At 25.9% G+C, this 15,340-nt stretch overlaps 1 protein-coding gene across 3 annotated transcripts in view; it reads left to right on the forward strand.

Annotated features, from left to right (window-relative positions):
- The window catches only part of LOC122525994 (protein bric-a-brac 2-like), a 34,543-nt gene that overhangs the window by 5,498 nt on the left and 13,705 nt on the right, over positions 1-15,340 (forward strand). The window contains exon 6 of one of the 3 annotated variants that reach the window (XM_043649053.1): positions 10,098-10,383. The exons of the other annotated variants lie outside the window; for them this stretch is intronic. Coding sequence (XP_043504988.1) covers positions 10,098-10,372 — 275 coding nt within the window. The 3' untranslated portion in view covers positions 10,373-10,383. Of the gene's footprint in view, positions 1-10,097; positions 10,384-15,340 lie in introns of those variants that run through there. 3 annotated transcript variants of the gene reach the window in all.

Below are 15,340 nucleotides of genomic sequence, written 5' to 3' on the forward strand. Positions count from 1 at the left end.
AAATATATTAAAATTACAAGATACGAAGAGAGAGAACAAAATCTTAACAATATCTTTTTGTTTTGTTTATTATTGGAAAAAAATGATTCAATTAGTCCAAGATATATGTATGTGTATATCAATCATGCAGCCTGAGCAAGCAAACTAATGTAGAATTATATTATGTAGTTACGGTGATGGTGCAGGTGACAGTGGCATGCGATCAATTTTCTTTCTTCATACTTCATTATTTATGAAAACACGTTTTCTATTCTATTTATAATGATACTATATAACAATTTCTAAAACGCTCAAATCAAAGTAGTAATACATTATATCCTTACATTGGAATTCGATTTTTTTCAATTTAAAAAATTAAACGGCAATGAGAATAGATCATTTTTCTTCGTTAAAAATTACATTACAAAACAAAACCAATTATAACATAATTTATAAATATGTATACATATATAAATATATATATATATATGTATGCATTTATTTTGAAGAACGTCGAATTCTGTTTTGTCTTTTTTTTTTCTCTCTTTTTTTTTCTTTTTTTCACGAAAATCACATCGATCCGAATTTTGTCTATCTAAATATTATTTTAAATGACGAATACAACACGAAAAGACAGCAGGTAGGTAAGGAAAATTGCAAATCTATTCCCGTCGTTTAAAAACCAACCATCAAAAACAGAAACAGAAGTACAGAATTCTTTCAAGTAGAAACGAAGAATTCAATAATTAAGAAAGAAAGTAAATATATTATGCAGTTAAAATGTAATTAAAAAGAAAAGAAAGCTTGTCCTTCTTACTTTACGCACTAATTCTTTCATTTCCCTAATAGAGCTCGGAATCGTTTAAACCAAAATTAATATAATAAAACGAATGATAATACAAACCGAAAAAATTGCGATTATTTAAACTGCAAACCGTAAAATCGATATCGTTCTTGTCATTTTATTCTCGGTGTTAGGGAAAGACAGAACGATCGATTTAAATTGATTATTAAAATTATAGCGATTATTATTATTATTATTATTATTATTATTATTATTATTATTATTGTTATTGTTATTATTATTGTTATTGTTATTGTTATTGTTATTATTATTATTATTATTATTATTATTAATGTTATTTTTATTATTTTTATTAATATCTTGATTATGATTATGATTATTATTATGATGATGATGATGATGACGATTATTATTATTTTTATTATTATTATTTTTATTATTATTATTATTATTATTATTATTATTATTATTATTATTATTATTATTATTTAATATTATATTTTTAGTATAATATTTAACTGAATTCGTTGAATTCAATTGAGATATATAACAAAAATGAATGGGAGAGAGAGAAAGAGAGAGAGAGAGAGAGAGAATGATTGATGCAATCGTGTGATTAAAATCGTGTGTGATAATTGAATTATTGATATTGTTTATATTTTATAATATACGATGGTACATCGATCGATATCTTATTTAGAAATAGGAAAGATGTTGTAATCTAGCCGAAAGAATGACAATGGAACCTTTTCAAGAAATGATGAAATGAGAAGAAAGAAAAAGCGAGTGATAATAATACAACTAACTCGATAGTGCGCATCTTAATTTAAAAAAGGAAAAAAACAATCATTTAACAAATAAAATCACGTACTCATGGAGTAAGGAAGAAGTATAATTTGTACGATTATTAACGAAAGAAAGAGATAGAAGATTTGTCGTTTTATTGGACACTACAGGACACTTTCATATCGAAGATTATTTGACGATAATCAATGAAGAAGATATTATAATAATAATAATAATATTAATAATAATAATGATAATAGTAATAATAATAACAATAATAATAATAATAATAATAATAATAGTAATAATAATTATTATATTAAAAATAATAATAATAATAATAATAATAATAAATAAATAAATAAAACAAGAAAATAAATTCCATGAATTTCTACGACGAGTAGAGAAGAGTACGAGAAAATAGAAAAAAAAAAATGGTGACAAACGAAAAGGATAGCACAGAACAAAAAAATACATCAGACCAAAAACTGGACGAGAAGAAGAGACTACTTACTACTGCGTGTATGCGTATCGCGTGAACGAGCACATTTAAACTAGCACCTGGCAATGCTAAATAAATGATTATATATACATATATACATAGAATAAATACATATATATACATAGATATGTGTATGTGTATATGTATGCGTAGGCGCAGATTGTCGGTGGGTAATTGGTCGCTGCTGACATACATAATATAAAAATACATACATACAAAACCTCCTTCTTTTAGAACTGGCTTTCACGGCTGACGGAGTTGGTTGGTGCTGGGATTGGTCGTTGCTCTCAAGTTTTTCTTTATTCCCCTTCCCTTCCCTTCCTTTCCCCCTTTTGCCCCTTTGCCCCTCTGGCTCATTTGCAATTTTTTATCCCCCACCCCACCCATTCCCATAATTTTCGATTTCTCTTTTTTTTTGTTTTTTTTGTTTTTTCTTCTTTCCCTCTCTTTATCTTCTTTGTTTTTTCTTACTTTTTATATTATTGAAATAACTAATGGTTGCTGCATGTGCACATATACTTAAGGATCTGACTAACCAAAGTTGTTTGGCCCAATGTGTTTTCTCCAGGACGGATTACGTACGTATCCGGTCAGCCTCATAGCCTCAGCAAAGCGAACGGCCATGGAAAAGTATGTGTACACTGCAAGCAGCGTGGAATGGTAACGTCGCGTGGAAAGCTCAGGCAGACACGCTTCAAATGTTGGGCCTGCAATACCTGTTTATGCCGTTGGCCCTGTTTCGTCGACTTTCACAAAATGCGTGAGATCCCGCACATTCCGCCCCCATAGCACCAACTCCGATCGACCGCCGTAATAATGCCGAAAGCCAATGAGAACAAAATCAATCAACACACCCGATCCATTTTAACATCATCCTCATCTTCAAATAATAATAATACGATCGCACGATTCCCAACAACGATCTTTCGTCTTTCGCATAACCAGTCTCCTAATTACAAACATCATCGTCGAATCGATTTAAAATCATTCTTGGGTAGATTCCTTTGAAACATTTATTTATATAAAATATGCGCAAGTGTTTTTGAAATTGATAGGAGGACAAAAATATATATTTATTTTTTATTATGTTATTTAATTTTTAAATTAAATTACATTATTAATTTAAATAATATTTAATTAATTTTTAAATTATTATTTAATGGTTTTCTTTGTTTCTGTTCATTAAATTTTGAAGTATATATATATGTATATATATATGCGTTGGATTAAAACAAAATATACTTACTTTATAGGGAGAATTTAATATGGCATTTGAAATTTCGAAAACACTGCGTATATATCGAAGGTTGTTCGATTAGGACGAGTCAAATCAATCGTGGCATAGTTTATAAAATTCTATTCGATTTTCATTCGAATATAGAATGCATTTACGAAATGCACATACGACGGTCGACTAATAATAATCAAGTGAAAGCATCAATCAAAACATAATTATCTCTAATTATTATTTTCTTATTCTTTATTATTTATAGACAAATAATTTTGGAGATTAGATTAGATTAGATTAGATTAGATTAGATTTGATTTGATTTGGTGGCAAAATTATTGAATCTTTCAAAGATTCTTTTTATTTTATTTTTTTTTTTTATTTTGAAATAATAACAAATATGCAAATTAGCATTGCATCTCGTTCACCTCGCTATTCGTGTATCATTCAACGTTCGTACTTATTAGATTATTTAGATTAGATAGACTTGTAATACATTTTTTAGGATACAAATGTTGAACGAAACATTAGATACATATATGTATTTTTTATATTGTTTTCTAAGTTTCTTTCATGTTTTTCTAATTTCTTTTTTTCACTTTGATCTCATACGTTATATATCTTCTGTTGATCTTCCTATTCCTTCTCCTCCTTGCTTCTAATCTCTTTTGTAATAATAATTTAGAAGTCAATGTGTCTTCGATTTTTTAAATTCATTAGACATTTATTTAAAAGTTATTTACAGTTATATATAGTATTTGTCAAACGATGTTAGGTGTTATTGTTATTATAATTATTATTATTATTAATATTAATATTATTTTAATTTTTCGGTTGCCAAATTACAATCGTATTTATGAATAAACGTTGACTGAATTGATTTTTGTTCTATGTTACACGTACTTAAAAATTAGAAAACGGAAAGTATACTAATTAATTAATAGGCTTCTTCTTATCGTCTAGTTGCAAATATAGTTGTGTAGATTTCGTTGATAGGTGATTCTTTTTCGTTTATTATTATTACTACTACTACTACTACTATTATTATTATTATTATTATTTTTATTATTACTACTACTACTACTATTATTATTATTATTATTATTATTATTATTATTATTAATATTAATATTATATTATTATTATTATTATTATTATTATTATTATTGTTATTATTATTATTATTATTATTATTATTTTTACTGCGCTTTCTCTAATGAGAGAATAGATTTTATGCATGTGTAAAAGGAAAATGTTAATAAGCTTGTTTTTATATTGTTTAGAAATAGTTTAAAATATTATCTAATTTCACACGATGACAGATTTTTTCCGAATGCGTTGGAAATGCAAGTTTATGCAAACAGAAAGGAAATAGAACTCTCATTTTGATAAATAAGTGCAATAATACAATTAAAATTCACATCGCAGACGCGTGCAAATATTATTTCGAATGTTTATGTTTTATTAATTTATTCTCTCTTGTGTTTTTTTTTTTTCTTTTTTTAAGTAAAATACTCAAAGCTGTAACGATTTTATTATCAATATATTATTTTATTTTACTTAAGAGTACTGAAAAACTTGAAGTAAATAAGAAGCAAAGTAAAATATCGTCTCCTCGGAAATTCGAAACTATTTAAAATTCTAGTCCAGTATTTTAAAAATTTTGTATACTTATATATTTATCGAGATAATCGTGATAAAAATAAAAAAAAGATTCAGATAAGTATCAATATTTATATTTCGAATCGAACGTTTCAATTTTAAACATCGAAAATGCGATATTATTTATAATATAATTTGTCATCCTTAAAGAATTGATCTCAAAATGAAATTATTCGCTAATTAGATTTAGAATTAGGAAAGGTTCTATATATATTTAGTTAAATAAATACGTTTTTGCGTTTAAAATAAGAAAAAAGGGTAGAAGAGAAATTAATTGACAAATAGTTCAACGTTGTAAGAAATAATAATTTCAAACTATGTAAAGCACATTCTGTTATTTAATCTCTTTAATTAAACGAATTTAACGAGTTTAATAAAAGGGAATAAAAGTTAAAAGAAAACGTTTGTCGTCATTCACGTTCAAATTCAATTTGTTAGTCACATATCGTTTTATTTTTTTTTTTTTTCTAAACATATTTTTATCGGAACATCGAATTAAATAACAAAAATATCTTTCGTTATATTCGATCCTAGATTATTATCAATTTCTTTTAACATGAACTTCTAATTAATTATATTATAATACAATAATTAAGAAACAATCGACATTATTTCTAGGGCTTTCTATTTTAGATGAAGAGAAGCTTCTTCTACAATCTTTTCTGTTTTTTTTTTTTTTTTTTTTTTTTTTTTTTTTTTTTTTTTTTCAGTGGTTTCATGTATACTTCTAATCTATGTCTGTTTGGTCTGATCGGGCTTTTGCTCTACTTAGCTTGCGCTTACTATAATATGCACACCTCTTTTTTTTTTCTTTTTTTTTTGTTAATTAATATTATTATTACGAATTAACGAATTAATATGAAAGACGAAGAACGCGGCACAAAAACTTGAAACAGAAAGAAAATAAAGTAAGAGAGAAAGAAAATCAATTTAAAAAAAGAAAAAATGGAAAAATACGAAGAATAAAGATAAAGAAAGAAAGAAAGAGAGAGAAAGTGTGTGTGAGAGAGAGAGAGAGAGATAAATAAATAAGAAAGAGAAAATCAATTAAAGTTATAATAAACTGATATAACAAATTACAAAAAAAAATAAAAGTAACAGTGACAGTGATTTCTTTCTTTTCGAAAGATAGAATTTTTCTTCTCTAAAAAAAAATAATATCTCTATACATATGTATATTTAAATATATTTAAATATATATATTTAAAACTTTCACGAATAATTAATTAGATAAACAATTATCTTTTTTTTTTTCTCAGTCATGATTTTAGATAGGTGATCTTGTGTCTTTTATTTATTTATTTGTAGACCGAGCAGGAGTTACCAAAGGTGTTACAACAGATGTTAGCTCAAGATACAAGCACCACCCTATAAGCACAGACCTTGTCGTCTCGGATGATGACTGTGGTGATGTTAATGGTGGTGGTGTTGGTAGTAGTGTTGTTGGTGGTAATGTTGTTGGTGATGGTAGTGGTGGTGGTGGTGGTGGTGGGTGGTGGTGATGGTGGTGTTGAGGGTGACGGTGAAGTTGATGTTGGTAGTCGTTCGATGGATGCAGATTTTTTATTTCGTTGTAGAATTTGTTGGAAAGGTTTTAAACATCCGATGTCATTGACCCTGCACAAGGATTTACATGCAGGTCAAACTAAATGCCCAATTTGTCAACGTATTTTCAGTCGCAGTTACGATATGAAAGCACACTTGATGCGAATTCACGCAAACGCTAAACTTGATTTTCGTCATTGATATTTTTGCGATATTATTATTGACAATACTCAACCCCTGTCTGCCCCCTCCGTCCCCATTTTCGTATATGTTTTTCTACTTTATTTTATTATTTTTTTTTCTTTTTTTTTTCTCTCTTCTTGCTATTATTTTTTTATGCTTATAATTTTTGTTTACATTTAAATGATGTTAATGGGATAGATCGATAGGTGTCCTTCTTCTTCGATAGTTTAGAAAAAATAAAAATACAAAATAATGAAAAACGAGAACGATTAGTATTTCATATGGTATTTAGAATATTTTTTATTCTTATAGGTGAGATATTTTTGTTAATGTAAGTTTCTTTGGAAATATTTGTCGACACTTTTTAAATGATATTGCAATAATTTATTGATCCTAATATGAGTTTTCAGTTTTATCTAGGATTAATTAATTTTGATAATATTGAAAAGAAGATCAATATAATGTAAAATTCTAATTTCTTAATTCGATGAAATCATTTCATAAAACTTTATTCTCTAATTTTATAATGATATCTTTCAAGGATATTATTTAATTTAAAAAAGTGTCTAAATATTTCCACGATTAAATCTTAATATTATGAAATAATGCGAATAGCGAATATTATATTATATTATATTATGTATGCGAGGTGCCATGGTTAAAACATAGATAAACTATGATAAGCAATTAAATTATAATAATTATAAGTTATTTAATTGTTTTTTTAACACTTTCGTATCCGTTCAATTGGTGCAATTAAATTTTCTCCTGCATTTAAAATATTGCTTGAGAAAAAATAATTATAATTAGAAAATGAAATTAATGTTACTTTTCATTTTGATTTATTTATTTTTGCCATATGTTCTTTCAATTTTTAAATAACGACAATAACGATTTGTCTAAATTTTCTCGTCCCTTGTTGTAAACTCAATTACAGGGGGAAAAAAAAAAACAAAAATTTGAGTATCTATCTGAAAAGGTTGTTGATGATTTTGTTGTAGTATATTTTAATAAAAATTACAAGTTTCACGGGAAAAATTAAACGAAAACGTTGTCGCGTTTATAAAATTAATGATAAACGTACGAATTTTGCAAATTGTTTACTTGAAAAAATCACAACTGTATCGAACGTCATCATCTTTTCAAGATTTATTAAAAACAATATTTCGTTTCTTTTTTTTTTTATGTTTATATAACTTGATCATTTACGTTGAAATATTTTTCTAACAAAATTTTTCTATACTTTTCTAGAACGTATTATTCGAATAATGTTGATATTTTTCTTTTACGTTTAGTTAAAGAAAATTTTGCGGACGCGAAAGTGTTGATGTGTTTTTAAGCACAAAATAAGGTTAATTAATTATAATATTAACAATATTTAAGTAAAATTTTCTTTTCACGATATTAATGTTCCTAAAGCATTTACAACATAGTAATGATTATTTAGCGTGTTCATCGAATTTATATCTTTAGATTTTACAAATTTTTAATTTATATTTTGATGTACTTTTGCATTAGCAATTATGGATGCGTCGCGTTTTGGTTAAAATTTGTATTATATTTCTTACGCTTTTTTATTGTGTTTTTTTTTTTCTCTTTTAAGTTATAGGTAATCAAAAATTTGTAAATATTATAATTATAATATTTGTAATTTATTATCTCTAAGCAGACTGACATTCACATGACGTATAAAAAAATCTTTCTTAATCTGCGATATTGAATTATGAATTTTTGCTATAACGTTCCTAAAAGTTTCATTTCATTTTTCGCTTTACTTTCATTATCATAATTATTTTCTATTTATTTTTCTTGTTCTTTTCTTTTTTTTTTTTACTTTACGCATATTTTAATTAAGAAACTTTTGCCATATGATATTTTTGTCATCGAACATTAATTACGTTTAAAAACATAGAAAATTATACATCCATAGTAACGAATACAGTTTATGTAATATTTATCGAACGAAAAACACAATGCAAAATAATAATAAGAGGGAAATAAACAAAAAAAAAAAATAGCGTACAAACGAATGGTCGCCATATTATAAAAGAAAAAGACAAAAAAAATAAGAAATAGAAGTCATCGATATGTATAATAATATTTCTCAGAATTTATTATAAGTTTAAAACGCGTTTAACATCGATAGATCGCATGAATCTCAATATCCACATGCTTTTTTACATTTTGACACTCCGGTGAACTCTCTTCCATTAAAAAAAAAAAAAAAAAAAAAAATAGCAAAATCCCCATCATTTAAGCTCTCCTCCCCTGCCCTCTCTCCCTGAACCTTTTTTTCTGGCTGAAAGCTTAATTAAATATGCTTATGGGATTTGTACTTACTTTTAAAATAGTGGTTACAATTTTAACACACGGTAAAAACCCACTCACTGTATCGACATATACATATATACATATACATATAATTTTATATGTTGTTGTTTTAACTATTAAATTTCATTTGTAAGTACGTACAAAGGTGGAAGCGCGATATCGTGAATTTATTCATTGAAAATAATTTGTAACGTTTAATCTGACGACTTGGAAAAGAAATTTGATTAATTTGAAATAAAAAAGAAATAAAAAAGAAACGGACTCGCTTCTCTTCACGTAACAAATTCCGTTATATCTTTTTTTGCAAATCATAGAAATATTCTCGTAGGGAGTTGATTACGTTCAATTTTTAGGACATTAGGTCTCTAGTTTTTTTCTTTTTTCTTGTTTTCTTTTTTTTTTTTTTTTTTTTTTCATTTATGGGACTGAAAAATTATCCTATTATATTACATTTTAATTAGATTTCAATATCATTCTTACAAAATTAATCGTCCATCCTAATCCTACTTATCATATTTTTTTAAAATCATAAAGGGAAACAATAACAACAAACATACAAATACAAGACAGAAAATACTCAGCAACAACAACAACAACAACAACAATAATATAACAACATCTACAAATATAAAAAAGAACAAATATAATAAGAATTAAAATAAAAACAACAACAAAAGATTTTCAAAAAAAAAAAAAAAAAAAAAAAAAAAAGAACCGAGCAACAAAGAGTGAAATAAAACAAAAAAAAAGTCACAGCTTTAAGTAAGACTTATAGGAATCTCTTCTCTACCGTAGAATCGTCGCAAAAAAACTCGAGAGATAAATAATTTAAAAAATAAATAATTATTAAACAAACATATAAAACAAAAAGAAAATTAAAACCAATAATAACAACAACCATAATAATAATAACAATAATAATAATAATAACACCCGAAAAAAAAAAACAAAAATAAATAAGACCAAAACAGACAAAAACAAACCAAAAACAAAAAAAAAAAATCATCATCTGACTATTAAATGTGTTGTGAATGAGGCCGTGTGTGTATCGGAAACACTTTGGATTGTGTGCGCAGAACCAAAGCACGAAGCGTCTCCTTATGGGAATCAGCAACAGAGTGCTACGAGCTTCCTTTATCAGGAGGGTGTCAGGAGACGTTCTAAGCCATTACACGACGAAAGCGGTCGTTGGGTGTGCGATGTCTGCGGCCGTACCTACAATCGTGGGGACTCCCTTGCACATCATCGGAGTATACATAGGGGTGACACCGTCTGTCCTATCTGTCAGGCCGTCTTCACGAGGAAATACACCATGCGCTGCCATATGGTCAATGTACACGGAGTCAAGTAAATTGGAGGGAATATATTAAAAAAAAAAAAAAACCCCCTCTCTGCGATTGATTCATTAAAAACAAACACAAACAAAATGCGCTAAATCTCAGAACTTTCTTTTTTTCTTTTTTTTTTTCCTTTCTTTCTTCTTTTTTTACAATTTACACGAATATACGAATGCGTATATATGAATATGTGTATATACAGGGTGTTTGAGGTTTTTTCGAACAAACGTTTTTTTCGTAATCGTATTATACGATCAAAGATAAGAATAATATTTGATATAAATATAAGTGAAGTTTTATTTTCTTTTTTTTTTTTTAAAGTTATAATAGTAAGTTGTGTTGAATTGTCCGAATTGTATTGGCATTTGTCAGGGGCAATTGGATTTTATTTTATTATATTTTTCTTTTCGTCTTCTTCTTATCAATTACATTCTTTTTTTATTATTCTTGTGTATTAAAAGTATTAACCGTCAGGTCATCGAATTAATACTTTATGAGATATTTGACGCTTTATATTATTTATTATCATTTTAGTTCTATTATTATTTAAACAAAATAAAAGAATAGTAACCCATTTCAGTTGTTAGGATCACCCTGTACATATGTTGTATATGTGACAGCAATTATTGAAATTGGACTTAGTTAAAGAAATTTGTTTTACAATTTGATTTATAATATAAATTGTTATCATCTTAAATTAATCATAAATACCATTTTTTTTTTAACTCAGTCCACTTTTATAATAACTGACGTATATGTATATACATATTACGTATAATTCATATTGTATCATTATATGTGTATAGTGTATAGAATATGCATAATTAGGCATACTCAATACAATTAATTTGTATAACGTTATACAAATTAATATTAATTAATATTGTATACTGTACGCTGTATGTATCGTGCTTATAGTATACATTAAATAATTATATATAGTATACATTATATATATATACATTAATTATATAGTATACATTAAATATATTAAACGTGTGCGTGTAGATGATGTTGAAAGTAAAATTAAGAAAAAGAAAAATAATGTGCGAAAGATCAAGAGGGACGAGAGTATTCCTGTGGGAACATTTTATTAATTTATAAAAGGAAGAAGAAAAGAAAGGTGGGGGGGGTTGTATGGAAAAACTAGGTTATGTTTTCTCTTTTTTTATTTTTTTTTTTTATTATTCTTTTATTATCTCTTCTAACGCTCTTGCGTTGTTGCCTCTGTGTATAGATTAGTTAGTATAGTTATGGTTTTTGTTTTCTATGCATGATAACTTGATCCAATTCGACGATTTCTCGAAATGAAATGAGAAAAAAGAACATGATAGTACGTTGTATGTGTTATCTTTAATTTCTCTAATTAAGATAACATAGAATTTCTATAATATTAATTATAGAATTAATAATACATAAATGTAATGACGTGTATTGCAGTTTGATTATTCTAATAGAAACACGAAGATTTGATTTGACGTTTCAAATATGTGATTAGTGAATTAATATTAAAAACGATATTAATTAATTTCAAATCTCGCACAATAATATAATTCTTAACGAATTTCTTTGAATAAACAAAGGCGTCTCAATTTCGAATTGAAAATGTACAATAATCCAAGGATTTTGAGGTTCATGATCATCGGTTTATCGTGATATAAATTTGAATCGTTGTTAGATTATTCATCCTTTCTATCTAAATATTTTTTTTTTTTTATTTTCTCCTCGCATTACTTAGAAAAAGTTTGATCTTATACAACGTCAACTGCCAATACGATAATCTTGCCATTTTGTTTTCGTTCGATCTTTTTATTATTATTATTAAATTTGTGACATATAGAGAGAGAAAAAAGAAAGATACCTTAGTTTCATGATTTTTATGCGCACTTAGATATTAATTTTAAAAAAATATTATTCCATATAGGAATGTACGTTGTTTCGACATCAAACGTCAAGTTCGATTAATCGAACCGAAATTTAACACGTGTTTGATAATAATTATATACTATTATTGTAATTAAAAGAAGAAAGAAACAAACATATATATATATATATAAATATAATTTATCTAGCGAAAAAGTAAAAAAAAAAAAAAGAAAAATTAGTCGCTATGAAAATATTCCTAAACTTCGCGTGATTATTTTATCTCACTTGATAATGAATTAACATTAATATTATTGTTATTATTATTAATATTATTATTATTATTATATATTATTATTAATTATTAGATAATAATTATTTGTTTTGTTTCAAATAGTAATTTTATAGATTTTTAAGCAATATTTTCTGATAGCAGTTTTTTAATATTTTTTGTCCTTTATACAATATTAATCAATTAGTTAGTTGCATTTTTGTTTTTTTTATATAATACATGATCAAGAAATATGCCATATATATATATATGTATACAGTATTTACTTTAACGCGTTTGAACTATCAGAACCTTGATATAATGTTATGCGAAAATCTAAATTTTCGAATTCCTCGATGTAACATTTTGTTGAAAAAAGCTAAAACACATATTTGAGTACGTGGAAGCTTATATTAAACAAGTTTCTATGGTTCCCCATTTATGTGGTACCAATTATCTGCGTAATTAAAGGGATTACTGTGTATATATGTGTTCATAATTGAAGCACAAAAAAGTTGTCTTGTTGATTATTTTTTGAGGATCAAAGATTTCTTGAACAAATTAATCGATCTTACGATTAAACTTAACGTTACTTAATTAATTATATCCAGTGCTTAATTTTTCTTTTTTTTGGTGCTGTAACACCCACTGGACTGCTGACGTTCCGGCATCTTTTCTTTTTTTCCTTCTTTTTTTTCTTCTTTTACAAAAAAGCACTGATTATATCTATAAGATGATATTCTAATGTGTGTATAACTTATATTACAAAGACTGCTGATAAGTTTAATATCACTGAATTTAATTAATTGAAAGTCATTCCATAATTTTTTTTTTATCACTTCATATGGTATGTTCTTTTTTTTTTTTTTTTTTTTTTTACCATATATATATATACATACACATATAGATTTTATTTCTTTATAGTCTCGTTACAATAAAATCGATATTTTATCATACTTTGCTTCGATTATTATGATTTATTTTTTCAGCTACAACGTTAAATTATAAATCTATTATTTTTTAATTATGTTTAATGAAAAAGATCGCACTTTTTATAATGAAAGGAAAATAGAACAATCAGTCTGTATACTTAAATATACAAATTAATCGAATGTAACACGTAGTTAAAGCAATTGATGTTGAAAATTTTTGGTTATTTGTTTTTCTCTTTGAGATAAACAGAATTTAAGGGTTTATAAAATTATTGTGTTATTGTAAATGAGAAATGTGTCTAGTAAAATATTTCCAAAATTTATGTTTGTTATTACATATATGATTCGTAACTATGAATTAATTGTTCAACGTTGAGAACTGTGATTTACATACATATATATGCATATATATGTATAAACATACACACTTACGATTTTTTTTATTTGTTAACGTTTAAACAAATAAATATTCGTACGTATACAGACAAACAATTTCAACATTCTCGATATTGCAAATGCGTATAAAAATTAAGTATTAAGTCTTACAATTAGCCGTAAAAATTATAAAATCGCGTTGAAAAATATAAAAGAAATAAAATACAAAAAATTATCCTTTTTTTTTTTTCTACATTTATGAATTCCGAGAATAAAGCCACACGAGCGTGAAATTGTTCGAATACTTTTCGTCATCGAGCTGATCGATAAAATAAAAAAGTCCCAATTTGTTGCGACAACAAAAGTACGTAAATAAATGCATTGCATATGCACATGTGCAACAGGGGATAGAAAACTAATATAAAACAAAAAGACGATAGTAATAATGAATGATAAAAGGAAAAGGGATTATTTGATAAAATTAAGAAATTAATTTGATTAATTTGAAGTAGCAGAATAAAAAAAAAAAGAAAAAAATAAAAAATCGCATGCTATTTAATCAAAGCCATTTTTCACCCACCATCCCTTGTTAATATTTTTGCGCTTTAAATGGCTTGCTTTAATAATTTGTAATCAAATTTCATTCGTCGAACGAAATATAATAATAATATACGTATTTAACTTTATTTAATCATACATATATTTACATGCATACATATAAATGAAAGCATTAAACGTGTGACATGCCACATGTTCGTGCATAGTTTATTATTTCTAATATTTAATAATAATTAAATAGTGATCAAAAGGAATACACGATTGTCGGTTCACTGTACACACACACATACACACATACACATAAAAGAAAAGAAAGGTGCAATTGGCTGTGTTTGACAAATTTTAATCAATAATTTTACATTGAAGGCAATTTTATCATTAAAAATGTAAATTATACAATTTAATTATCTCGATTGTATATATAAATGCTTGTAATAATAATAATATCGTCATAAGTTTTTAAGTAGAGAGGCTCGTTTTTTCATTTTATTTTTGTGTTTTATATATTACTTATTTATAAATACATATATAAGGTGGATCAGCAAAATGGAAACACTTAAAATATCTTTCGTATTTACGATTCTATGAACAAATTCCAAAGGACAAAAGTTACGCTATTGTAACGGAATATTTGATAAAAGTTATGACGAAAATATAACAGAAAAATGTTGGATATTTTTGTCCCGTAAAGATCTATGATTTTAAAAAGAGAATATTATATAGTTTAATTTACAAAAAAAAAAGAAAAAAAAAACGAATTCAAAGTTGACGTTTCAAATCTCGTAAAAGATTATTTCCATGGTTGTATTCGAGACCTCCCCCCCCCTTCTCCACTTGCAACTGTAATAGTGCAACTTTTTCCTTTGAAGTTTTTTTTTTTTTTAATACGATTGTAATTAAAGAGATATTTAGGTGTTCCCATTGATATCCCATCCTGTATATTATAAATATCTGTGCATGTACGCTCAACACATAGTATATGT

This window comes from Polistes fuscatus, unplaced genomic scaffold (genome assembly GCF_010416935.1).
Source record: "Polistes fuscatus isolate 324 unplaced genomic scaffold, CU_Pfus_HIC Scaffold10, whole genome shotgun sequence".
Taxonomy (NCBI): domain Eukaryota; kingdom Metazoa; phylum Arthropoda; class Insecta; order Hymenoptera; family Vespidae; genus Polistes; species Polistes fuscatus.